We start from the raw sequence: 25,272 nt of genomic DNA on the forward strand, positions 1-25,272 counted from the left end.
GCCACTGACATCTCCCAGAGCAGCAGGCTGTCTTAACAGCTGCCATCTCTCCACCCTTATTCAGTTTCAATTGTATTCCAGGTGTGGCGACGTCTGAGTCATGGAACCTAAGTTAAAAAGTGGCACATCAGGATTTTTTAAAACTTTAAATCATCTATTCTTTATTCTTGCGGCCAACTTCTGTACGAACACCATCATCACTTTGAGCTCTCTGTTATCACAATCCTTCTCATATGTATCAAAACTCATTCTGAACAATGAGCCCCAGGCTGCAGAAGAGGGCTTATTTTTGAATCTATCTTTAAATCTTTGGTTGGCAGTTCAACAACACATAACACTAACAGTTTTCTCTTCAAAGCTACAGAAAGACCCTGACTAATGAAAGAATAGACTGTGTCAGGACACGAGGAACACGCACACACACATGCACACACACACATGCATACAGAGAGATGTGCTCACACACAAACACACAAGCATGCACACACCCATGCACTCATGTATACACGCATGCATGCATGTATACATGCGTATGCTTATACACACACAGAGACACAATGAACACACATACAAACATGCACACATTCACAAGCACATGCATACTTTTGTATTTGAATGAAATCTGCAATTACAAAAACCAAGGGAAGAGAGCTATGCAGGTGCAGCTTGGGAACCTGTCTTCATCCAAAACGTGGCATTTCTTTCATGATGGATTTTCCCCATTAACTCTGATTTTTGTAATGTAGTATTATGATGCCATTTAGCTTGAGTGCCGAGATTTCTGTTGTCTCCTTACACTGTGCACCCAAGCCTCCTCAGCTCGTGTAAAGGTCTCATGATCTCTGACTCCCTGCATTTGTGAAAAGCATGTTTTGAGATTCTATTCTTCAAGAAATTTGTCTGTTGTGCTTGCCCCAATATCAGGAGGCTCTGTGGAGCCCAGCGGTCATGCAGTATTGCCAACATTGCTTTAGTTTGGTCCCTGTCTGTTTCAGTCAAGAAAATGTCTATCGTGTCAGCAAATCCCTGATATAGCTGAATCTCTAACTGAAGGAGTCCCTCTGTCTAACCCAGGCACAGCAATCTTTCCTAGATTTTCTATTCAGCAGCATCTCTAGAAAGTACTTGCCTAAAGTGAGAGGTTTGCAGATGCTCGGGTGGGCAAGGGAGTGAAGAGGAAGGTGAAGAGCCTTTGACTGGGCTTGACACGGGTCCTATGGAGCCCGCAGCTCTCTCGTGCTAAGTGTTAGAAGGCTTTCCCCTGAAGTTTTATGTCTATACAATAAAAAATGTTTTCCTGCTTGGATCAAAATTATCCTTTAAAATAAGATCCCCGCCAGAGAAAGAGAGCCAGAAAGAGAGACCTAACATCTCTAAAGCCATGAATCAGATAACCAGCCATTTTCTGTCTGCAGTGTCGGGAGCAGACACACTGTTAAATAAATTATTTTATAGATTAGTCCCCTTGCCTTTCCAAGAAGGGGATTTATCAGTTTCAGGGCACAGCACCATCTATTCCTAGACCACTGCTGCTTTTTCACTTTTCTTCTTGACGTAGAAGGAAGAGGGAATTGGAGCTGTGAATCTTCCTGTCTCCCTCCAACTCCGCTCCCTTGGGCCGATTTGGGGCAAATGTGGGTCTCCAGCAGGCCTATAAATGCAGAGGTGACCTGTGGCTTTGCTCATTGCTACAGAGACTGGAGGCTGTATTGTGCTTTGAGAGTAACTGGACATGACCCTTGCAGAGATCACTTTCCAGGAGGGCCATCACAGGGTGGTTCTCTGATGTATCATTCAATTAACAAATGCCATTTATGCCCCTTTAATCTAAAGGAACTCAATAGTCAAAAAGTAATGAAATCCAGAGGCTCATTCAAATTGGGTGCCCTCCATGCAGAGCAATGTTCTGAGAGGCCAGCCAGGCCTTGGAAATGTTTTCCTAATCCCTCTGGGGTTACTGGGAGATCTCCCAGGAGAGTTATCTCCAAGAGGCACAGCCAGGTCCCAAGCTGGGAACACCACATATTCTGGCAACTCTCAGCAGAAGGCTAGTAGGAAAGGCAGATGTTGGCCCAGTAGCCTCCAATGGTATCACCGGCTCTCCAGACAGCTGATAGCCTGTGTCCATGTCTATTTATAAGCAGCCACTGAGCAGGAAGGAAAAACTGGTAACACAGAATGAAGCATTATGAACTCCTCACCTGAGTTAATGGCTCCAATGTTGGTTGTGGATACCATCTTCCACAGAGTGGACAAATGGAGAATGTTATGTAAGCTTAAGGTCTCAGCTGAGTGGAACTGGCCTCCCAGACATTGTGTCCCACAGAATCCTTGGGCATGCCATCACAGTAACCATCAAAGTATTTTTTACCCTTTGTCACAAGTTTTTATAGCAGAAAGACATGAGACTCTAGGTGTGTTAGCAACCACTCACCAGTCATTACTCTACAAGATCTTTCTGAGGGTGTCTTGTGTGCTGGGCATGTGCCAAGCAGGGATTGAAGCCTCAGATAAGACAGGCTCAGTCCCTGCTCTCCCGGAGTTGACACACAAGTGGGAACGGACTGACAGGAAATGGTAACCAACAAGCTAACTTCAAACCATGAGCACACCTCTGTGTGATGGAATGGAATGCAGTGCAGTCTGTGGTGAGAGGCGATTCTCAGGGCTAAGGTGGCTATGGAAGGCTTCTCCAGGGAGGCAACGTGGACAAGAAAGCCCAACAGATGAGGATAAGTCCAGGGTGGGTGAAGAGCATCCCACACAAGGAACACGAGTAAGCTTACTCTGAGTGGGAATCAACGCCATCTGAGGGACAGAAAGAACACGATGCCTGGGAGCAGAGCAAGGGGATCTTGTGATGAGTGAGATCTCGAGTTCAGTGTCGCTGGGTGGAGAAGCTCCTCTAGGACGAAGGATTTTGCTTACTCCAACAGCAGGGGATACGGCAGGATCTGGACTTGGTGTTTGAGTCAGGGTCTCTTTGGGCAGCCAAGGTTAGCCTGTAATTATGTAGGTCAGCCTGGTCTCAAACTTGCAGTCCTCCTTTTGTCTCTGGAGGGTTACAAGTGTGTGCCGCCATATCTGGCTACACTGCCTTTTAAATCTGTCACCCTGGCTGTAATGTGGGGAAGGAATTGAAGGGAGAAGCAGCACAGCCTAGGACAGGAGAGTCTCTTCAGAGGCTGCAGCCGCTCAAGGGAGAGGCCAGGTGTCCTGATCTTGGTAGCAGAAGGGAGGGTGATGGCCAAGGAATTTGGGGCGGGAGGTGGGTGGGGAGGAGGGAAGATGGAATCAGAGAATGGGAGAGGGGTGATTCCAGGTTCAGGGCCAGAGCCAAGGATAGATGACTATGCCACTGACTGAAGTGAAGGGAACGAGTTTGGAAAGAACTCGAGGCCCAGCTGGTGACTCCTAGTTAGCGTTCTGTGTTCTCACTTGTGTGTGGTACAGAAATGAAAACGTTGCCAGTTTGGGGGAGCTGTGAGGGATTTCTCGAGTCTCCAATCAGGGTAACACCTTCAGTGGGAACAGATGTGATGTCTTTCCCAGGAATGAGCTCCCTGGGGGAACCCCACACCCTGCCTCCTTCTCCCAACCCACCATCCAGCTGGTCTTTTCAGCCAGCTAGCTCCGTTTCCTCCTTCTGCTACTCAGCACCTGTCTTCCTTCCTCCTGTCTTCTACTCTGATGTCCGTGGAGTCTCTTTTTCTGTTTATCTGTTCACTTGACATCAAAACAAACACAAGCCACGTTGTATAACGTGTTCTATCCAGCTCTGAGCCTGTCACTGATGATAGCAGAGGCCGGATTTTGAGAGAATGTGAGTCTCTCCCTGTAGCCTCCTAGCACTCCAATCCCCTGTAATAATCCATTTAGGGATATATTATCTTGGCTTATCCAGCCCTTTCTTGACCTGACTTCTATTTGCCGAAAGTACTATTTTTTGATGCCCCCTTATTTTCTGACTTAATGACTGGAGATGAAAAGATCCCCTTACGTGTGACTCTCAAACTGGATTGTTGCTATGTTCTGTGGTAATTGTTTCCATCTGGTAAACCCTCAGCAGAGAACATACCTCCTTGCTGTTAGGGCGACACTACAGAGCAAACGCTGCTGTGTCATTTTGCACTTGAGACTCCACACTTGGAACATGTTACATCTTGAGGACTTTATCAGGTTACCAAGATTACCCAGATGCTGAGGGTGGAAGAAAGATTTCAACCCAAGCTATCAGTCCCCAAAAGAAGAAAAGCCATAGTGCTGTGGTTTTCATGGGCTGCAAGGACGTTGTTTCCCATGGTAGCTACCCAGGGTTTCATGGACTGCAGTGAGTACAGAGGTCGTCAAGGTTTACAGTGTCATTTTGTAAGCAATTTGTGGTATGGTCCAGGGCAGGATGGGCAACTGTTACACTCACTTCAGCAGAGTGAGTGAGGTTAGTAGAGAAGCCATAGACACGTAAGCAAACTCTTATGGTTGACTTGGGGCGGCTTCGGGGAACAAAGAGTTTGTGTCAAGTTAGGGTATAGAGATAGCTGTGCTTCGTTTAAAAAGAAGAAATATTGGATCAGAATACCTCTGTCTCCTCTGCAAAGGTTGATTTTAGAGGGATGTCTGGAAGGGAACTGCTGATGGGAGCAGACCAAGGTTCTGCGGAGCTCTGCACACCTATGCTACAGATAGGTGAAGTTCTATGCCACAATAGCACCAGTGCCACATTGAGTGGAGGTGACATGTATGGGCTGGGTCTGGCCCTGGAATACCCCACCATAAGCAACAGCTTGGAGGCATAGGCTTCCATGTCTTTTTAAGGCAACTGGAGAAAGGAGAAGCAGGGGGTGGGTGGGTAGGTGGCACAAAATAGTTACCTACACATTCTTTCGTACACAAAGCTATGTGGGATATCAGGGGTGGTGTTGGCCAAAGGATCACTGTAGAACTTAGACACTGGTCCCAACTCAGACAGTTACAGAGTTATGTAGCCTTCCCTCTTGTCCCCACACTATAGCATCACGTTTGTAGACAGCATCTCCCAGTCACTGTGAACTAGACAATGTGTGACGCAAACCAAGCAGTTCTCTCCTGGCTCCCTGTGATCTCCACCACCACACAAAAGGGAGAGAGCATCTACTATTCTGGGCAGGATTCCCACAGGCCTATTTGTCCCTCTCTTTCTGTTCTTTGTATAAAATAAGCACTTTCAATCATCATCTGCTGGTTCTAGAAGTAAAGAAAAAATTCTTCCTTGTTCCAAAAGCAAAGAGATGAAGAATGGGCCTCATAAGAAGCCCTGTGAGAGCAATCTTCTTATGTATGCAGGAGCCTTTCATCTGTCTTCAGAGAGACTATGGGGAATAGGGAGAGAGGAGACGCTGAGACAGGGGCTGTGAGGACTGGATGCTGGCAAGCATGATATATCTGAAAATGTCACAGTGAAACTCACTACTAGATACAATGCATAGTCACTAATGGTTTTAAATTTTAAGTGTGAGGACCAGACAGTCCCTGTTACCTATGACAAACTACTGTCTGAAAATACTAAAGGGGAAACTTCAGAAATAAACCATTCATAAATTTTCAATAGCTTCTATTATAGTGTATTGTGAGTATTTTTGTTTTGGCTTAGTTTCTGAGATAGAGAATTGGTTTTGTAGTCCAGGTTGTCCTCAAACTCACTATGTGGTCCATGCTGGTCCCAAACTCACTGTGATCTTCCTTCCTCAGCCTCTGAATACTTGGGTTACAAGTGAGTATCACCACATCCAACTGGTAACGTTACAATTCTTGTATTTTATCACTAGTTGTTAATCTCATACCATGCCTTATCTATAAACTGAACTTCTAGGTATGCACAGGTAGCATATATGAGGTTTGGTACTACCCACGGTTTCATATGTTCACTGGGGTATTGAAACATATCCCTAATGGATAAAGGGGGTGGTGCACAATCCCTGATACTACGTAAACATTATTTGTCTTGTTCATCTAATGGTTAAATTGTTGGTCCAAGATCACATAGCATTTCTGGGATTGGAACTTGGAGCATTTGGCTTTCCCCAGTCTTCAAGTATGGTTACAACATGCAGCCACATGAAACCCAAGAGGACTTACTGAGGCTGGATGAGGTTCAGGACAGACACCCCTCCATGCACTTTGTGGAGTTGGGGTCAACTTGGAGCTTTCTGGGTCTCTTTCTCTCTCCTTCTCTTTCTGCTTCTTCTCCAGCGACCTTGTCCCAATTCTGCCCCTTGCTTATGATACTTTATTTTTCCACCCACAGCAAAACAATTCACATCAAGGTAATTGATGATGAGGCGTATGAGAAAAACAAGAATTACTTCATTGAGATGATGGGCCCCCGCATGGTGGATATGAGTGTTCAGAAAGGTGTAGTACCCTGTCCTCCACACTAACAATAACAGTCTTTTCTCCTTCCTTTCTTCCTCTCTCCACTCCATTTCCTTCTCTCCCTCTTGCCTTCTACCTTCCTTCGTTCTTCCTCTCTTGTTGTGCTCACTTCTCTGTCCTAACACCTGCCAACCTGTCACATGGTATTCACAGAGGGGTCTTCAAAAATCGATGGCAATTTTTCTGGGGTGGCAAAATGAATATGGGTGAGTAGATGAGAGAGAGAGAGAGAGAGAGAGAGAGAGAGAGAGAGAGAGAGAGAGAGAGGGAGGGAGGGAGAACCAACTCTTTAAGAATACAGCAAATGAGGCTCTCTGTGATGTGCTATGGAGGCAAGAAAGACAGGTAGGTTTACAGACAGAGGAATCATGAGAAACAGACTCTCAGTACAGATTTCTACAAGTAAAATCATTCTCAAAGCTGAGTTTGTGTCCCAGGAAGTTGAAAGCCAATATATTTGGACCATACTTTGTCCACTCTCCCCAAAGAGTCCTTCAGAGCCATCTTACCTGCCACGTCTCGGCTATCAAAGCTTGTTTCTCTCCCTGACCTTGACTGAACTTAAAGTAGAGGTCTTCGTCAAAGGCCTTCTTGCCGTATTCTACTCTCCCTATTAAGGGGAGCTAGACGTGGAGGCAGAGGGAAGAGCAAAGAGAGAATTCTGATCTAAGGTGAAGCTTTCCCTACGAGCCCATGAGACTTTTCAGAATGGACAGAGCTGTGCTTGTCCTTGTGTAGCTGAATGGCCTTGTATGGCTCTGGCCTCCAAGAGGAAGTCAGACAATCCTTTCCTGGGATAAGTTGTGCTCTAACAATGCTGGATGAGGGATCAGTATTCCTTGACCAAACCATCATCATGGCTCTCTAAGCTGGGCTCACTTCAACCTGGTACGAGGTCCTGTGGTAGCAGAACAGGCTCACATGTCCAAATGCTCAATGATTTTGCTCACCCAACAAGGTATATAAAGAATCCTAAGTAAAACACCACACACACAGAAACACACACATACACACAGACACACACACACACACACATGTGCACACACACAGACACATACCACACACACACACACAAACTCAGTACTGCTTGTGTTTTATTGGTAACAAAGTAAAGCATGTCTTCAGAATGTCAAAGGAACATCAGAGGATCTGAGGACATTTAAATTGTCACTTATTCTCTTTTCCCTTTGAGGGAATTGGGTCCCAATGTTCTCCCTGTAACAAATAACCCACAGAGAATAACAATTCCAGATATATCTTTAACTGGCCCTGCTCACCACCACTGTGGTTCTATGACATTCCAAGAGAAGATAAACATGAAAATTCAGGTCCCTGCTGGAACCTCTTCCACATGACCATGTGACTGGATGAGGTTCAAGTGAATATTTGAAGTGAAGTATCTTTCAGAAAAACACAAAAATAAAAAACAAAACTAGCTTTTATTTCTAACTGACACTCCACTGTGTTGATACCCAGAAATAGACAGCTATCTCCCCAACCTTGTGTTCTGAACCCAGATTAATCATCATTTAGGTCAGCCATGGGACACAGCATCCCTCTACAACAGGGATGTCAATAGTGTGGGATTCCTGTATCATATCGAAGGTAACATTTATTTTGGTCCCCACTCCTGAACCTCCTCTAAAGGATAAAGAATGAGAAAGTTAATAGAACTCTTCCTCCCTTTCTCCATACCCTCTTTCTCTCCCCCCTCTCTAATCTCCCTCTTCATAAATACTTTTATGAAGGAAAAAGAAGGGACTGAAGCCCTAGGTTCTGCAGGTGCAGTCTTCATTGTAGAAGGGTTCTGGGTTATTCCCAGTAGGCAGGTCATTTACTTGATGCCTAAAGAAATGCTCCCGTTACCATGTGACAACAATGGAATGTGCTGCCCGACTTAATTCCTACTAACCATTGGCAGGATCTAAAATGACTCCTCCCCACCATGATTCTTCCCCTCCCTTCTTTGTTCTTGGCTCCCTTTGCCCACTTGTCCTTGTCTCCTGGTTCCTTTTCCCTCTCACCTATAAGAACGACTGTGACCGAGGAGACAAGAAAAGCTAAGAGCATTTTTTCTGTAAGACAGCACAATCCACCATAGTCCTGTCTAAGACCACCATGGCAGGACGGGGCTGCATGTACCAAGAGTGATGGGAATGGTTATTAAAGTCTGCGGTCCAGGTGAACAACAAACCTGCCCACCTAGTCGACACTCTCTCTCTTGTTGTCCCTACAGGAAAACCATAAGGGTTAAAATAGTAGATGAGGAGGAATACGAAAGGCAAGAGAATTTCTTCATTGCCCTTGGTGAACCGAAATGGATGGAACGTGGAATATCAGGTGTGAGATTCTTTAAAAATCAAAGCAACAACCAAGAAAAAACAAAGAAAAGAAAAAAAAGAAATTTGAACAAACAAGGAAACAATAAAAAAGAAAAAGTGACCCTATTTTTGCCCCCACCTTTTGTTCCTTTCTCCTCCTTCTCCTATTGACAGAAATTTTCCCTCCTGTATTCTCGCTCCCACCCTGTTTCGGTGTCATCTCTGCCTTCTTAGCCATAGTTTATTTCCATATTCCTCCTTTCCCACCTTCTGGACAATACTGCAGCCTCAACTCCTCATTGCCCTAATGAATTATTTCTGTGTTGTGCTATCCAGTTGTTACTGTCCCCTCCCTGCACTGTCCCCTATTCTCTGCCCCAATGCCATACTTGTCAGTGTGAAAACTCCTTGGTGGGTGGGGAGGAGAAGAAAAAGAAAGGAATGTGATGTTGTGCATGCTTGTGCCCCTTCCTTGCCACCTCTCTGTCTAGCTGGGATTGACAGTGGTTGTTTGGTTCTTGGAGGAAGGGTGGGACCCATGTTGCTATAATGCTTTGACCATTTTCTGCTGCATCCCTCAACTTCTATTGAATGCTTGGCAGGCTGCTCACTTGCAGAGTGGCCCACAGGCCTCTTTGCTCTTCCTAAAGGTAAGTGCATTATCTGGCTATCCCCAGTTGGGTAGACCATGGCATGGGGAAGTATACCAGTTGGCCATGGTCTCAGAGCTCTCTGGGAGATAGCTGGCTTTCTGAAGTAGCCCTGAAACATGGAATTCCAAGCTCTCCTTTCTCCATTTGACATCCCATTCACTCCATTCTACCTTCTCATAAACTAAAGTAAGGTATCTTATGTGGGATCCTTTGGGATAATGAAAACAGAAAATTGAAAATCTGTAAGAGAAAGTAAGTTATTTTAGGCTCAAATGGTCCCTGAACCCATGGATCCTAGTAAAGAACAGACTTCGGGTAAGTCCAGAGTATTTATTTATGATTACCAAAGAAAGGAACTCTCAACGGAGTGATTTTGATTACCAAGATGCTAAAGACAGCCAATGGACAGACAGTTAATGGATACCTGCCTTCACTTAGCATCTGCTAGTGAAGATAATGCTCAGACCTCAAGGCAATTCTCTCCTCCAACTAGAGAAGTAGACTCTCTCCTCGTTTTCTCCGGACATAAGTCTCATCATCCCAGACAAAGGCTCATCCTTAAGAAAATGATGCTGGCATTGTTGCAACCAGGGAAAATAGAAGGGATGCTTTCTTCACTTAATGAAAATGATCAGAAGCTACCACTTTGAAAATGTTGGAGGAGTAGGATGGGAATGCAAAAACATCTGTTTTTCTAGGAGGGGCGGCTATACTTAAGTGGTTTCACATTCATCAACAGGAAGCTACAAGGACAGATCTAAGAGAGTGAGGTCAACAGTGACACTTTCCAAGCGTTCCTACAGGTCTTCTCCTCAAACTTAATGGTCAGTTGTCATCATCCTTTGGAACCATCTGCAGAACTCGCCAGTTCTGGGCCAGCACTGGTTTGGACGCATCTAGCATCCGTGAAGCAAAGCAAGCTCAAACTTCCCTTGCCCTCTGAGTAAGATGTTCCCACCAGCCTGGCCACCAGGGAGTGCCAGAAGAAAAATAATCTCATTCTGCTGCCTCTGACACTACTACAGCCTATCTTCCAGCTCCCACTCTTTCCAGAATTTTCTTAGAAATTGTCTCAGTGCCTGCCCTACCTCATTCCCATCACACCTCCTTTGCGTACTGACTACACATCTTTATGACTGCCTGGAAACAAAAGATCCCCAAGGCCCATGTAAAACAGTTTCACTGAGGGGAAGATTAAAGCACGGTGGAACAGAGCATCTGAGAGCAAGGCAGCGGCTCCAGGCAGGAGGAAGAGATGAGAAGCCCACCCATGACTTTATTTTACCATTATAAGCAGCTATTTCCTGCCTCCTCTTGAGTCCCCTACCAAAAGTAGGCCAGAAAGTGTCCTAAGATAAGCCTTGTGCTCTTTGGGAGACCCATCTGAATGCAAACACCTCTGGCTGCTCCCCTTTTGAGGTTGTCTTTGGCACCGAATTACTTAACCAAGAAGAATCCAGAAAAATCTTTGTGAAGCCTGATCCTGGGGAAGGTGGAAGGAGACAAGAAGACTTTTTGTGTGATACTCCCCCAGATTTTCCCAAAAACCAAAGTGCTAAGATGGAAGTTGTCAGTACGAAATGTCTGGGTTCCCCAGCCTCCTGCCCTATGGTCTAGGCCCTAGACTCTGAAACATTAATTTTCAGTTTCTTTAGTTCTTCCAGATATTGGCATCAGACCATGAGGTGAAAGGTTATAAAACCCAATTGTCTAGATCTAGAGTCAAATGAAAATCCATTCTGATTTGCAGGATGCCCTACTGTTTTCAGAGTGAGAGACAGTACAGAGAAAATTGCTTTTCATTATCACCACTATCTAGGAGAGACTTAGGCATTCAGGCTGGCATCGTCTCTGCATGGTCAAAATGACAATAGGATTTTTTTAAATGACTGGACTTGAAATAGGCGACTCTATTCTGAGCAAACACAACAGCCTTCAGAGGTGATATTAAAGGTTCTGCATGGTCTGTAGCAGGGGAGAAAAAGAGGGGATGAGAGGAAACATAATTGCTCTGGTGTGGAGTGAGCCCCAGAGTGTGGAAGTGGGCTAGTGTGAGCAAAGATGAGCTGATGCATTGTCAGGGCTAGCGGGTCAGTGCCTGGCCGGAGGAAGTCTCCAGTGGGAGATGGAAGCACTAGCCAATAGCAGGACCTGTTTCTTTCTCTTCTTTCCACATCCAGGGACACACCTTGTCCAGGGCCACAACCCCACATATTTCCTGAGGTATCTTCATTCCTAATTGTGTCTGTGGGATGAATAACTCTCGCCCGAGCTTGAAGAGCCATACATAGGAAAACAATAAAAACACCCTGGTGGTAGTCAGTCACTCACTGTTGACCTCCATGGATCTCACAGATGCTTCTGTTACTTCTTAATTAGAAACCTCAGATTCACGAAAACAAGAAGCAGAGAATGTCTGGCTTGCCTGGGTCACTGATGTTTTGGGATCTTCACCCCCTACCTGAACTTTAGGGCCTGAAGTATTCTTCTTGCAGACCAAGCCGTAGAAGAAGCAAAATAAACTATCTACCTGGCTGTCTATGTCAATGTAATGAGAATATCCACTGACCAACTAATTACTTTCATGGTCTAAATGGAAACAACTAGGAAAATCAACTGTTGCTCAGCTGCTTAAACACCATGTAGATTCTGAGTCCACACATATCTTCCGTGGCTGTGGATGTGGAGTTTTGGGTCTCAGGCATGAGCTGAATTCCTTGAGGTTACTGGAAGAATGGATATGCAGATATCCCCGCATATACTCTCTCCTTCCTTGTCAGTCTCTATCAGGAGTCTGTAGCAAGATGTTTCCAGATCTAACAAGAGCCAAGGAGCAAGGGGTATACAATTACACATACAATCAGGATGAAAATGTGGGTGAAATTCACAAGAATTTCCTTTTAATTTGTGCATTTTGAAGTCCAAGAGAGTCTAGCACAAACTAAGCTCTCATTCCATGTGATGAGTCTTTCATTCATTGGGAGAATCTGTCAGGTTACCTTAGAGACAAGAGAGTTTAGCACAAGAAAAAATAAGCTAAAGACATTCTGTGTTGTCTATGTTATTTACTTTCTTCCCCAGTTCATGTAGAGACTTTCCTTTATCATCCCCCATCCCATACAAGTTTTGATCTGAAGTCTCCCTGTGGTAGAATACCTGAAATCAGGACCTCACCAACCCTTTCTGAACAAAAAGACTATCAATTGCCAAAATCACAAACAACAAGCCTTTATTGAGCATTACTAAGTTCAAGAATAAGACTAGACAGGGCTACAAAGTAGGATCCCATGGCTCTGACCTTCAAGATATTGCTGTAACTCATTCAGAGACCACAGTCTAGAGCATACATCTTTTCCTTATATTATTCTTTTAGGGAAAATCAAAGCCCCTGGCCATAACTGTAACTAATGTACCATTTGTGACTATGAAAACCTTATGGGCACTGGGAGGCAGAGAACGGTCCAATTGCAAGGCTAAGACTGGGAATCATAGAAGGGAGCACCACCCTACTCATGAATGCTGCTCGCTGGACCTCACCTTCAAGCCCTGTGTTCTACTTGCCATCAGAGGGCCAGCTACTCTGACAGGCTTACAAACCACACGCTGTGTTCATGACAGCTAGACTGAATCACAGTCTTTTTCACCCCCCTGGTGCTGTCATCCTCAGGCCTCCACCCTTTTTCAGGGAAGGTGTGGGGGTAACTTCCTTGTAAGCTGCTCAGAGGTCGTCCCAGCTTCTCACGCCTCTTGCTGCTGCTCTTGCTGCGCATGTTCAAATGCTGCTGTCTGCATGTGTTCTTGAGCTCTCCCTTACTAAGCCCACTGCCTTCCTTATGCTGCCAGGAACCACAAAGCCTGGGGACACTTTCAAGATGGGACCTTAATGTTCTTTGCTTTTCTTTCTCCCCCTTCCCTGATATTCATTTGCAAACAGCGCTCCTGTTATCTCCAGGTAAGAGGTGTCTGCCTTTCCCTCTGTTATATTCTTGCCAGTGCCTTTACTTGATTTAAGATCAATGTCCACTACGTTACTTAACAGGAACTACAAGGTCAAGATAACCTGACGGGTTCTCCCAATGACTGAGAGACTCCTCACAGAGAGTAATTGTGGAGAAGTAGATGATTCCTTAAGCATCATTTTCATCAGTGAATGTGGGAAAATGTACAGTTAGTCGTTAAAAAATATCTTACCGAGAAGACGGTATGTCATAGATTTCCCTGCATCTCAGTTCATCTGCCTCTTACGTTGTTGGAGAGGAGACAGCAAGAGTTAGGAGCAGAATCTCCAATGGGATTGACATATAACTCAAAAGGAAAGACTGACCCCAGGGACCCAGGGAGAAACAACCAAGAGCTGCTGAGACCAGGAGAGGCAGTTTGTTTCAAAATATATAGAGAGAGGCTTTTACTGACCCTGGAAAACTTCTAACACATCACAGATGAGACATTAATTTCTACATTTGGACTCATTTGTCATTTATCCTTAAAGTTTCATATGCTCCAAACAGCAAAACTATGAGTGGGAACAGGACTCTGGATAAAAAAAGACATCTATAGATTTTTGGCAAGATTCTCATTCAGAATTTAGATCCTGGTAGGATGTGGACCTACTTTGAAAGTTAGCTGGCATGAGTGGAAGCCCATTACAAACAGCATGCAGCCTCAGGACCAGAGAGGAAAACCGCCCTCCATGTCTGGCAATACTGTACTTGATGCAGATGGAGTGGGCGCCACAAGGCAGTTTCAGTATGTTTTAAAAGGACATCTTACATTTCATCTGTTCTTTGCACACACGCACGCACACACACACACACACACACACACACACGCTGTTTAAGAGGCAAAAGATCTTACAGAGTGCACTGGTGTTCCAAGAAGTCACCCACAGGCCACCCCTGGGGCCTCTGCAATGGGTATAGTAAGATCATTTGCCTCCTTGGAGCCTAAAGCAAAAAGTGCACATAGTTAATATGTTTTCCTTTTGGGAAAACATTGCTACGGCCTCTTCATCTTCTTGCCTATCTTTATGCCAAAGGGATAAGGGCTAGCTCTGGCTCTATGCTCTGTACTCTCCTCTTGGGGCATTGGTCTTTCTCTACCCCACATGAATATGTTCAAGTTTCTTCATTCCAGTTCGTGCCTTCACTACCTAACACACACATTTGCATTTGGCTTAAGTTTCGTTATACTTTCAACAAGATTTCAAACACCAGTGGACATATAAAGTGCACAGGGAAGTCCTACAACTATAAACCTCTGATTCAGGAGCACTTGATTAGGCTATCGATCCACCAGAAATCTCAAGTTCTGATTTTGAGCTTTCTGACAGGACAGGAGAACACGATTAACAGTGCCTGGTGGTGAAAGAGAGTAAATGTGTTTATCCTGAGCTATCCCACCAAGTTCAAGGACCTTAGAGTGAGAGCCATAGCCACAGCACTGCTTCTTTGTGGGGATGCTGACAGAGCATTCACAGTCTATACTTGTCTATCCTGGAAAGCTCTTTGCTCTTCCAATATTTGTCCAGTCTTCCATCTTATTTATATTCTACCTCCTTCCCCACCTCTCTCCCTTTCTATTCCTAGAAATGAGAGTTTGTTTAATCAGCCTGCATATCAAGATCACCCCTCCTTTATTCTTTTCAATCAGAATCATTATCATTCATCTTTTAAGTTTGGAACTTGAAGAAATTAACATAACTCGAACTTAAAGTTATGACCATCATATAAAAATTAGAAAAAGGGGAGGATTGCCAAGACACTAAGCCGAGGTTTATAGAAAGGTGCGTGAGTCAATTAACAGAAATGTACAGAGTGCCTCTGTGGAGCTGTGGGTGACTTGATGATAGAGGATTGGTTATTTGACAAAGGGATTTTTGCAGAAGGCTAGATAGAAAAAGTGACTGTCACCACAGGGGTAGACAGGTCAGCAGGTGGATCAATAATATGCCAGATGGATATAGTACTAGATTGATAGCTAGACAAGGGGTTAGACAGGTACATTTATGTGTCACTGGAGAGCTCATTATATCAGTATAAAGTTCTTGTGGCACATGTAAAGTATTACATGAGGGAGCTGGGGAGGGAGGAGCAGATTAACACTGTTACCGCTGAGACAAGCAGTGTTATATGATGCTGAAGCCAAAAGGAAGAGAAAGGGCTACTCACTCTTTAAGGAGCCTGTCTTCTCTAAGGGTCCCTCCCTCCAGATTGCCTTGCAGTTCAGTTTCTAGGGCTGTTGTCCTTATAAATAGTCCCAGCACATTCAGATTCTCAGATTTGCCTTCAGAATGAACTCATCAGAGACCCATATAAAATTAAGTAAGTGAGGTGATACTGTTAGAATATATATATACACACACACACACATATATATATATATATATATATATATATATAGAGAGAGAGAGAGAGAGAGAGAGAGTATAAATATTCCAAGGTGAGTGCTTAGCCACAAACAAGGAATGTATACCACCCCTCTAAGGCTCAGAAAACATTGTGGAAGAGAAGAAGGAAGAATGTAAGAGCCAAAGGATAGGAAGAATGTCATCTCTTGGACACAGTACAGCCATCATCATTATGAACTCAATTCAACTGCACTTGCCTACACTGACCCTGGACAAAAACGGACCTGTCAACAGCCAACCACAGAAGGGAAAGGCACTCAAGAGGACCCTCCCAACCTGCAAACCTGTGATCATGATTCTTGGAACTAGAGAGTCACTGACATCAGTAACCACTGGTGAGCCCACAAGTGTCTAGAAGAGAATTCCAAACCCACCGTTAATGCAGATGACCCAGATTAACTCAGTGGGTCTGAAAAATCAAACTCAAATGTACAAGTATGGAAAGGAGTCTTGTAAGATTGAAAGAGGCTTGATGGGGTGATAGAGAATGATGGAAGGGGTCTAGAGCAATTAGAATGCATTACATGTGTGTGAGAAAATGTCAAAGCACAAATGTAACAGCAAAACAAAACAAAACAAAAAAGACCTAGAGCTTCAAAACCCAACAGAGAGCCACGATGGTGCAGCACTACGGACAGCTCCCAGTCATTGTCAGGATCATCTTATTCATTGGTTGTAGAGACACTGAATCCAGCATCACGCTCAGACACTGGAGCCTGCACACTATCAACTGTCCTCATTCAGGTTAACTAAGGAAATCTTTATATAAATAAGTCTCTCTACTGAAAAAAAAACATTCTTACTTTATTGTCTTCTGTGAGTTGCTTTCACTGCAACCTCATGAACCCAAGTTTCTCTGTCTCTCACTTCACTGATTCCTCCACTACAGAAGTTTTTAAAACAGACTTCCTTGGCCTCTGACCCATTTCATCCTTGGGATTATCCAAGGACTAGAGGATTCCTGTGGGAGGTTTACCGTGTGGAATGAAAGCAATTAAGGAGCTGAATAAAAGAACTAATTGCACGTGAGAATGCAGACTTGGATGGGGAGATGTTTAAATGGGCTCTGAAAGAAACAGGCTGCCAAGAGCGATTTTCTAATCAAAGGGGAATAAAAAGATTCAATCTCTATTTCACTCTAATCCAGAAAACATGTCTTCATGGTGAAGTGGCTGGAAGATGAACTCACCAGCTGAAGTGGAAAACTGTTTAACTCTTCAGCATGAGAAGGGACCACTAGTAAATGATGCAAGATGCTGAGGGGCTTGGAGAATGCTTATAAAGAAAATAAATGAAGAACTTTGTTTTGTTTTTGCTTTCAATGTTTTCTTTTCATTGCAGAAGAAATGACCCTGCCTTATATAGAAATCCTGGGGCATCTGTCATTGAACACGATGAAGCTTCTTGGGAATTGTCCAAGATGCCAATTCACCTGTATGAAATGCAAGATACCTCCGCAAACATTGCCCAGCACCAGCAACGTTGAAAACAGATACCAATGGGAGCCAGTAGGAAGTGCATTTGGACCCATATATCTCCCAGAACTCTTATATAAAGTAGTGGACAACCAGATTCAGCATCTCAAAATCGTTAAAGACCATGAGATTTGCCTTTTCTTCCAAGCTCTGCATTCACTGTCAAAAGTGTTTGAGAGCTTCATTTGGTACCATTTTTGGGAGTTCTTTGGGCCAGATTCCCTACCCAGAAATAAAACAAAAAGAGATATCTCAGGCCCACCAGGAGCATGTTTGAGGTCTGATCACAGAGTGTCCAGCCCTTGGTATAAAGAGAAACTAGAAATACCTCATCCCTGTTCTTGAGAGCTGCTTGTTTTGTACCCACTGCCCATGTCCCTGAGCTATAAAGTCTGGGAGATGAAAAAAGGTGCTAAGGGTAGTCTGATTTTTCTTTTGTTGCAGAGGTGACAGACAGGAAACTGACTATGGAGGAAGAGGAGGCCAAGAGAATAGCAGAGATGGGAAAGCCAGTATTGGGTGAACACCCCAAACTAGAGGTCATCATTGAAGAGTCCTATGAGTTCAAGGTCAGACCATCACTGAGGTCTAATGAAATAATAGCTAACTAAGGTGGGGAATAGAAGATATGAGGCTTTTTCTAATTTCACCACTGAGAATGTGAAATAGAAACTGAACAAATGATATATTCACCCGAAGCTCTCGGTTTCCCCATTTATAACATGTAACAAGCTGTGTAACAAGCAGCACTAGTTATCTGTATGCCATGAATACTACAGGAAACCATGATATAAAATATGATAGTAAGTAGGGAAGAGAACCCTTGGGTGTGTCACCACAATTGCATGTTTTAAAATACTAAAACTTACTACTGCTGGGCAAGGTCTATTGACATCTTATCCTATAGTTACATCTCAAGCCAGGTGTGGTGTGCCATACCTTTAATCCCAGGCACTTGTGAGACTGAATCAGGTATATCTCTGTGAGTTCGAGGCCAGCCTGGTCGATATAGAGAATTCCATGACAACCAGAGCTGCATAATAGAGAGACCCTGTCTCAAAAGACCACAAAAAAACCTCTATAGTTACATCCCTCTGAACACTTCAGTGTCAGAATTTGCAACCAAAGAGAAGGGAACTAAGGGGATTGCCCAAAAAGATATTATCCAAGAGCACCTCATGAAAAAATGTTAGAACCCCTGCAATTCGGGGCATCTTTCATTCCTTTGTAACACGAGAGGCCTCATTGGTTTTGAGAACTCTAATCTTATGATTCCAAGTTTTTCTCTCCATGACAGAGCACAGTGGATAAGCTGATCAAGAAGACAAACCTGGCATTGGCTGTGGGGACCCATTCCTGGAGGGACCAGTTCATGGAAGCCATCACTGTTAGTGCGGGTAAGAGGGCCCTCCGGATAGCCTTGCTAGGAGGGCAGACAGCCCCCAAGAAAGAAGATCATGGCCCCCTCAGTGGCTGATCACTTCAAGGAGAGCTCATCAGTGGGGTCTTCCCAGCTCCGGCTCAGATGTTTACCTATTTCATTGGGGGCACTAAAAGGGAATAGTGACATCAGGTTTCAAATACTGATTCTGCTGTGTCAACTGGTGCAAGTATCCTCTCTGCTTTCAGTGTTTTCAGCCCTGAAAAGAACTACTGTTGCCTTTTTCAGAAGTGCAAGTACAAAACACATGCACAGAGAATTCCAGTTCCCATCATTCCTTACCATCTCACTAGTTTGCTTTTCCTTTTCTGTAAAATGGAAAATAATTCTGGTTTAGAGACTGGACGGTAAGAGTTAGCAAAAGCGCTTTGCACTGGTCCTCTGATGAATCTCCACCCTGGATGATTTCTTTGACATTTACAGGATGGCCCCACCCTACTGTCCCAGCCTAGGCAGAAGTTCCAGATATTGGCAGATACTGGAATGGGGATAGACAGGGTCTCCCAACCGCCCCTGTCTTGTTTCTCAGCAACACTATCGTTCTCTTGAACTGACAAGCACTACTGGCCTTGTCTTCTTCCATGAGGTTTTGTTGTCATAGCAACCCACAGGGTCACATCCCTAAGGTCCCAGAGCCAGAGCAAAAGCACAGCCAGGAATAGAGGCTCGCTTCTGCTGCTGCCCTGCTTTCCCATCCACTCTGCTGTGTCCCTTCTGATGACCCTACTGTGCCCCTCAAGAGACCACAAAAAGAATGTAGGCCACATAGTCCACCTCCCTTCACAAAGGAGGGAACTGGAGTTCAAAAACTATAGGTAAAGTACCCCAGGCTAAGATTTCTTTCATTTAAAATTGGAATTAGAGCCCAGATTCCTGACTTCTGTTCTTTCCAAACCTAAAACATTGAAAGTTACCCTTAAAGGGGCACGGGTAACTCAGCACATTCTCTCGGGAGCCACCGGAGGGGCACATGTACACATAGTGCCTAGCAAAGCCAGTCAGAGACCATCCCTGCTCTGTCCCATGGGATACCTGAGGCAGAGTACTACTGCCATGATCCGGAATGCCAGCCATCCACCCCGGGATGCCTAACGGCAGGATTATGGTTGTCATTGCTGTAGACAGGTTAGAGGAGCCCTATAGGCACTCGGTGAAGAATGATCAAGCACACGGCCAATTTTGTTATCTTTGCCCAGAAAATCAAGCACGTCCTGTCCCTGCCTCCTTTCTCCCCGCCCCCTTCTTGTCCTCCTGCTCTCCCACCCAGTCTCTTCCTGCCATCCTCTCCTCTTTTTCTTTAGTCCACAGCTTGCTTGCTCTCTTCCATGTTTGCTTAGCACCCTGCATTGGTACTGACCTGTGACCACATGGCCGATTTGTTTCCCATTTCCCCACTGTTTGACCGGTGCCCACACCCTGCTCCTCACTTGCTGTCCAGAGAGAGCTGAACCCCCATTCTGGCCCAGGATGCCCGTGTGATGTGGGCTGGACTTGACTTTTTCATGAATGGTGCTCTGACCTCACTTCCTTGTCTCAAGCCTGTTTCTCTTACCCCCAGCAGGGGATGAGGATGAGGAAGAATCGGGAGAGGAGAGGCTGCCTTCCTGCTTTGACTATGTTATGCACTTCCTGACAGTCTTCTGGAAGGTGCTTTTTGCCTGTGTGCCCCCCACGGAGTACTGCCATGGCTGGGCCTGCTTTGTGGTCTCTATCCTCATTATTGGCATGCTCACCGCCATCATCGGGGACCTAGCCTCTCACTTCGGCTGCACAATTGGGCTCAAGGATTCTGTCACAGCTGTCGTTTTCGTGGCATTCGGCACCTCTGTGCCAGGTGAGAGGGAGAGGTACTTAAGTTTGCAAAAAAGGATCTCCCCTGGTTCAAATGACCCCTATACTCAGCCTCATCTCAGAGCTAAAGCATCAGGCACTGTGGGTGATAGCCAATTCACATGTTCAATCCCTGCCCTTACTAGACAGAAAAACTGAGGTCTACCAAGGATATGGCACCCAGCCAAGTAAGTGGCCCAGTTTCTTAGCCTTTGTATTGTATTAATAGGATACAAGCAATACATTAAATGCATATAATAATGTTCTTTCAATTGCCTTTGGTAGCCTCTGAGAGATTAAATATTAACCTGCTTATAAATGTCTCTATAGAGCCCTACAGGGCATTGGTGGTGCACACCTTTAATTCCAGCACTCAGGAGGTAGAGGCAGGTGGATCTCTGTGAGTTCGAGGCCAGCCGGGTCTACAGAGTGAGTGCCAGGACAGACTCCAAAGCAATACAGAGAAACCCTGTCTCAATAAAACCACAAATTAATTAATTAATAGATAAATAAATAAATAAATGTCCTTATAGGAATGCCCACAAACCTTCTTGTCCTCCCCCTGCTCCTGTAGTCATCTATGAGGGCAAAGTGTCTCCTATCAGAGCAGGCATAAGAACCTTAGCTGAGATTTGTTCTTTCGTGTGAGGAATTACATGTTCTTTATTTCCTTCTGAATACCCAAAGGCAAACATCAGTAAGCATCCATTAATTCCTTTAGTAGGCTAATATTTACTGTGCTCCTGGGATGCCTGATGCATAACTGTGCTGGTTGTAATCTATTATGTGAGTGGAGGCAAACATGTTTCCTTCTCAGGCCTCGGCTAAAAATCTAGCAAAGGAGACTGCACCCAAATGATTTTTTTAACTTAATCATATCTAGGAAGTAAAAGTGTCAAGCAGAGAGCCTGAGGTTAAGCTGGGTCAAGGCAGGTCCTATGGAACCAGGCCTGAATGACAAGCAGTAGGTAGGCAGTACAATGTGACTAGATTAAGCCAGGCTCTCCACTTAATTCAATCTGGGTGTCTACGGCATCTGAACTCTGACCTTTTGCTAGCTTCAAGTACTTGGGCTGAACCACACCAGGCAGGAGTCTGCAGGGTGAGCCAAGGACAAACTTCCTTGTAGCAAAGAAACATCCTTTTGGAGATCAGTTTCACCTAATAATTTCTTCAGCGTGGCTGTGACATGTGGCAAAAGTCTCAAGAGGAAAACTTAAAGAAAGAAGTGTTCATTCCACTTACAGTTTCGGGGTGTTAACACAGCATGGCAGAGAAGGTGGTGTGATGAAAAAAAAAAAAAGCAACTCACATCATGGTTGACGAAGGACCAGAGAATGAGGAAGTAGGAAAAGGCCCAAGACAAGCTCTAAGCCTCAAGATATGTACCCCAGTGAGCTTTTTCCCCCAACTAGGTCCCTCCTACCTTTCACTACCTCCTAATAACACCATCATATTGTGACTTCATCAACGGATTTATCCATCCCTTGAGTCACAGCCCTTGGGATCTAATAGTTTCTGGAAACTTCATCACAGATACATCTAAAGATGTACTAGTGATGCCACAAGTCTAGCTATTATGGAAATGAATCTGCTGATAAGAAATCAGATGATGCCCTGTGCTCGCTGTTCTCCAGGCCTTGATGTACCTAAGCTGACAGAGGAAAAGGAGCAGATGTGAGGGCAAAGGCATATGGGAAAAAATAAGGGAGGGTTAGAGCCAAACTGCAAGGTCATAGCCAAGTTGAGGTGAGAAGCTTTCTCTGGGAGAGCTAAGAAATTTGGTAACAGTGAGTCAGCCAGATATACCAGGTGGGGAGATAGTTTGGAGCATTTCCAAGGCCTGGAAATTGGTCCAGAAAGCACCTGACAATACTGAAGCTTTCAGAAGATTATGCTATGGTCCATGCCTCTGGTATCGTGACTTTTGTTAGAGCTCTTTGGAAATGAGAGGATGTAATGGATGGGGCCCTCCCATGGGGATTCTGGAGTCAAGTCTCTAACTGACTTAAGTGACCTTGTGTAGACGCCTTGACCCCGATTCTCCTGAGTGCATGGGCACTGTGCAATCACTTTCAGGGTTAAGCAAGTGCATGCCCATCTGATGGTTACAACCAATCATCTACTCGAGGGGCTTCCCAGGATGTGAAAGTTCCCTGGGCAGATGCTATGAAATGACTGAGTCTTATTTGCTAAAACCACTTGGTAAATATTGGGACAGGAAAAGCTCTTAGGATGCTTCAGAATCCTACAGATGAGGAACAGGAAACCCAGACCCATCACTGGACATATCCAAGGCTGTATAGCTCCTAAGTGACAGAGCTGGAAGTGGTCCCTTTGCCCATGCTGCCAAGCTGCCTATGAGGGATACTCAAAGACAAGCCCTGTGGATCCCAGCCTCTCACAGCTCCCCTTTGTCTCTGTCCTTTTCCAGATACATTTGCCAGCAAAGCTGCTGCCCTGCAGGATGTGTATGCAGATGCCTCCATTGGCAACGTCACTGGCAGTAATGCTGTCAACGTCTTCCTGGGTATTGGCTTGGCCTGGTCCGTGGCCGCCATCTACTGGGCCATGCAGGGACAGGAGTTCCATGTGTCTGCTGGCACTCTAGCCTTCTCTGTCACTCTTTTCACCATCTTTGCATTTGTCTGCCTCAGTGTGCTCTTGTACCGTCGGCGGCCCCACCTGGGCGGGGAGCTCGGAGGTCCCCGTGGCTGCAAGCTGGCCACAACGTGGCTTTTTGTGAGCCTGTGGCTCCTCTACATACTTTTTGCCACATTGGAGGCCTACTGCTACATCAAGGGGTTCTGAACCGCTAGAGCAAGACCTCCACAGGGCAGGCCTAGGACTTCTCCTAAGAGAAGGGCGCTTCCTCACCAACCTTCCCAGGTTGAGCAGCCCCGGAGAAGCAGCATCAGGACCAGAGCCCCCAAGAACATCGCCTGGCCTAGGCCCTGGCACCGCACAGAAAGGCCAAACTCTAACCAATCCAATGGAAAGCAGGAGACACCCACTGTCCAAAGTATTTAATTAAAAACAAACCAACAACAGCAACAAATCCACCTCTACCCCACCCTCCACTCATGTCCCTCTCTTGTGTATTCTGTCACCTGACTATTCCTTTGACTCTAATTCCCTGAGGGGCAGGCTTTCCCCTGTCTCCAGCGACAAGCATCAAGACTCCCTCATTCAGCTGTCGGGGTGTGAGACTGAGCCATCTCCACGTGGCTGGTTTGGGGTGCTCTTTTTCATCGATTTGTTATTGCGATTGCTTTCACCTTCCTACCAAGTTCCGCTTATTGTCTTGTCTTTTCTTTCTGGAGTTAGTGACAAAGGGCCCTGAAGGAACTCCAAGTCTGAGCGACAGACAGACGGAGATGGACTTGCTGACACACACCCTCCTGCTCTCACAAGGCCACAGCTGTCCCTTGGCTCCAACTCAGGGTGCAGGAGGCGTTTCGTCTGCTTGCATTGACATCACACCCAAACCACAGAGCAATCACACGCTTCTTTGTGGAGGTCATTGTACTTCTCTGTGTCGTGTGTCAGCACCTATATGTGTGCCCTCCCACAAGACACTTGCCAAGTTGAGGGTTGGGAACAGAAATGAGAGTGTTCCCTGCTGAGCAAGGGCAGCTGGAAACAGAAAGGGGAAACACCTCTCCAGTGTTCTGGGGTTTGTGTCTGAGGTGGGAGAGAAGGTATCTGCTTGGGGAGGTCTCTAAGGGAGTGGATCATATGTGGAGTGTCTTGTCTCTGGGGTGTGCCAGCATCAACATCCTCTCTCGATAATACACCATGCTCAGAAGGCTAAGGAGACTGCCTGAAGTGATGCAAGAATTTAGAGGCTTGTAAGAGAACAGGGACCTCCTTCCTCCTCTCCCGGCCTTCAGGCCACTTTTGAAAGCATGTTCACAAGGTAGGAACTGGAATCTCTCATTTCCCCATGTTCCTGCTTGTTTTTAAACCCCAGAAAGTTCTCTTCCCAGCCTGTGGGGTATTTTTATACCCCTCCCGCCCCAAGAATCCAAGTCATCACATTCCCAAGGAGCCCGGGCTCATAGAAAATGAGTTCTGATACACTGACACTCTCGCCTCCTGAACCTTTTCCTGGTGTATTTGAAAAGTCCTGGCTTTAATACACACACACACACACACACACACACACTCCAAAACTGCCCACAGGTCTTGAGGCTTTCTGCATTAACATAAATACATTTTCTAAGAGAGAAATAATTAAATTAAAACAACACCTGTTTAATTTTAAACACCTTTTTTAAGAAAAAATAAAAAAGAGAACAACGTTTGTGTCCTAAACTATGTTGACAGTTGCTGGTGGAAATGTTGGGTTGGTTCAAAAAAAAATAAACAAATAAAAGTAAAAGGTCTACTTATATGTCTCTACACATAGTCCACTTCTCCCCATGTTTCTTCAACAAGTGGCCAGGGGCCAGCCATCGTGTGAATCTGCTGAAGCAGATGCAATTGATTCAAAGGTGTCATCTCCCAGCACACTCAAGTGTCAATGTGCTAGACATAGCATCTTTTTTAAGCAAAAAAAAATATGTTCAGGGAAATGCTACCTGTTACAACCCAGACTTAAAGAAGCTGGAAGACACAGGTAATAAGAATTGTGTTGATGAAGGCCAGGGGGCATTTTGTACAAGAAGAGCACAGCAGGGCAGGGCTTTGGCTAGGAAGCCATATTTAGCCAGCGCTCCCCACATAGACTCAG

The 25,272-nt window shown here is 45.2% G+C and overlaps 1 protein-coding gene and 1 non-coding gene across 7 annotated transcripts in view; one reads left to right on the forward strand and one right to left on the reverse strand.

Annotated features, from left to right (window-relative positions):
- The window catches only part of Slc8a3 (solute carrier family 8 member A3), a 134,601-nt gene extending 109,680 nt beyond the window's left edge, over window positions 1-24,921 (forward strand). For 2 of the 6 annotated variants that reach the window (XM_021228772.2, XM_040742816.1), the window contains exons 3-8: window positions 6,284-6,390; window positions 13,320-13,337; window positions 17,711-17,835; window positions 18,564-18,663; window positions 20,266-20,541; window positions 22,972-24,921. In XM_021228772.2, coding sequence (XP_021084431.1) covers window positions 6,284-6,390; window positions 13,320-13,337; window positions 17,711-17,835; window positions 18,564-18,663; window positions 20,266-20,541; window positions 22,972-23,348 — 1,003 coding nt within the window. In that variant the 3' untranslated portion in view covers window positions 23,349-24,921. Of the gene's footprint in view, window positions 1-6,283; window positions 6,391-8,647; window positions 8,752-13,319; window positions 13,338-17,710; window positions 17,836-18,563; window positions 18,664-20,265; window positions 20,542-22,971 lie in introns of all 6 variants that reach the window. The other 4 variants (XM_021228773.2, XM_013115416.3, XM_005072713.4 and 1 more) reach the window with 4 other exon arrangements.
- LOC121139617 lies at window positions 219-340 on the reverse strand. The gene has a single exon (XR_005876527.1). It is a non-coding gene; the product is annotated as a small nucleolar RNA SNORA40 (small nucleolar RNA).
- Window positions 24,922-25,272: the final 351 nt, after the last annotated feature.

This window comes from Mesocricetus auratus, unplaced genomic scaffold (genome assembly GCF_017639785.1).
Source record: "Mesocricetus auratus isolate SY011 unplaced genomic scaffold, BCM_Maur_2.0 Super-Scaffold_15014, whole genome shotgun sequence".
NCBI classification, from domain to species: Eukaryota; Metazoa; Chordata; class Mammalia; order Rodentia; family Cricetidae; genus Mesocricetus; species Mesocricetus auratus.